Here is a 1,846-nt window from a genome sequence, read left to right as displayed (position 1 = left end):
GACAAAACACAGGGGTCCAGTTAAATATACATTTTAGATACACTAAATATTTTCTTAGTATAAGTATGTCCCCAAATATTCCATGGGACCACCTTATACTAAAAACGTATTCACTATGTATCTGAAATCCTCATTTCACCGGGCAGGTGTCCTCTATGTTTATTTGCTAAGTCTGGCAACCCTTGTGAAACGAACACTCGGGTGATAATGGATTGTATGACTCCAGCACTTAGCTTAGATGTGGGCACAGCTCTATTTCCATTTCACAGATGAGGAAACTGCTTCTTAGGGAGGGTAAGTCACGTGCCCAAGGCCACACTGGTGAGTGTCAGAGTCAGGATTCGAACCCAAATCCTGATCCCAGAGGTCTGACTTCGCCATCCTGACCAGGCGCCCCCCCCACCCCCCCGTTGTGTGCAGTACGTCTTTTCTGCCCCCTCATGTACAAGGTGTCTCCTTCTAGGTGTCTGTCCCATGATCCTGGTCTCCATGACCCGCTAGCTGCCCTCACTAGACCCCCTGCCACCCCCCTGCCTTCAGAACCAAGTGTGAGCCTCCAACCCCAGCCGCCGGTGCTGACCAGGTCCCTCCAAGTCTACAGCTGGGCTCCTGCAGGAATCTCGTGACCTCTTCCCTCTGTCTCCAGCTTCTAGGACCCTCTGCCCTCACCGCCGTCACTGTCTTCCTGAGCCTCCTCCCTCTGAATTTCTTCATCACCAAGAAGAGGAACCACTATCAGGTCTGGTCATTGACAGGGAAATGGGAGGAGGGCCTGCAGGGGAGTGGGGGAGGGGGTGCGGGCCTGGCACTGCCGGCCATGGCCTGAGCCTTCCAATCACTCGGACCCGTGTCCCCACGGCCCCCATCTCGGTGGATGGCAGCTCTGTCCCTCCAGCATCCAGGCCACAAATAACTCCGGGCTGGTGTTGACGCCTCTCTTTCACTCACATCCTAGGAGTCAGCTCCTTTGGTTGAAATTGTATCCAGAATGTTCCTCCTCCATACCCAGGCTCTCCAATCCCACTGTCTCTCACCTAGGTCACTGCAGAGACCCCCCTGGTGGAGTCCCCACTTCCGGCCTCACCCCCACCTAGGCCTCTTCACACAGCAGCCAGGGGTGCCTCCCTCCCATTCCCCTCAGAGTCAAAGCCAAGACCCTGCCGTGGCCCTCTGCCCCCTGTGAGGTGGCCTCATCACCTCCTGCCCCTTGCTCATGCCCTCCCTGGGATCCTCAAACCTGCCCAGCTCCTGCCACAGGGCCTTTGCGCTGGCTGTGCCCTGTGCCTGAACACCCTCATCCCAGGGGTCAGGTCTCCTCCCTCCCCTCCCTGAAGTCTGGGCAGCCCCTCCCCCTCCTGCAGCTCAGCTCCGTGGCCTGTGCTGTTTCATTCCATAGCTCTCATCACCTAACCTGCCATAGGGCACACCTAGTTCTTCCATTTATTGTCTATCTGTTGTCCTAATGAAAGTTTCCCAGGAGTAGGGAATGCTCATTGATGCAGTCTCAGCTTTTAGAATATGCTTGTCATAGGTGTTCAATACGTTCTTGGAGCCCTAGCTGGTTTGGCTCAGTGGATAGAGCATCGGCCTGCGAACTGAAGGGGCCCGGGTTTGATTCCGGTCCAGGGCACATGGCCAGGGGTTGTGGGCTCGATCCCTAGTAGGGGACGTGCAGGAAGCAGCCAATTGATGATTTTCTCTCTCATCATTGATGTTTCTCTCTGTCCCTCTCCCTTCCTCTCTGAAATCAATAAAAATATATTAAAAAAATACATTCTTGGAAGCAAGGGGGGAGGGAGGAAGGAAGAAAGAAGGGAGGGAGGGAGGAAGAAGGAGGAAAAAAAGG

At 54.5% G+C, this 1,846-nt stretch overlaps 1 protein-coding gene across 1 annotated transcript in view; it reads left to right on the top strand.

Annotated features, from left to right (window-relative positions):
* The window catches only part of ABCC6 (ATP-binding cassette, sub-family C (CFTR/MRP), member 6), a 53,081-nt gene that overhangs the window by 20,391 nt on the left and 30,844 nt on the right, over window positions 1–1,846 (top strand). The window contains exon 11 of the mRNA XM_014544394.1: window positions 647–739. Within this exon, the coding sequence (XP_014399880.1) occupies window positions 647–739 (93 nt within the window). The remainder of the gene's footprint in view (window positions 1–646; window positions 740–1,846) is intronic.

This window comes from Myotis brandtii, unplaced genomic scaffold (assembly GCF_000412655.1).
Source record: "Myotis brandtii unplaced genomic scaffold, ASM41265v1 scaffold363, whole genome shotgun sequence".
Classification (NCBI taxonomy): Eukaryota; Metazoa; Chordata; class Mammalia; order Chiroptera; family Vespertilionidae; genus Myotis; species Myotis brandtii.
Note: the sequence above shows the minus strand (reverse complement) of the source record. Positions and strands in the feature narration are given on the sequence as shown.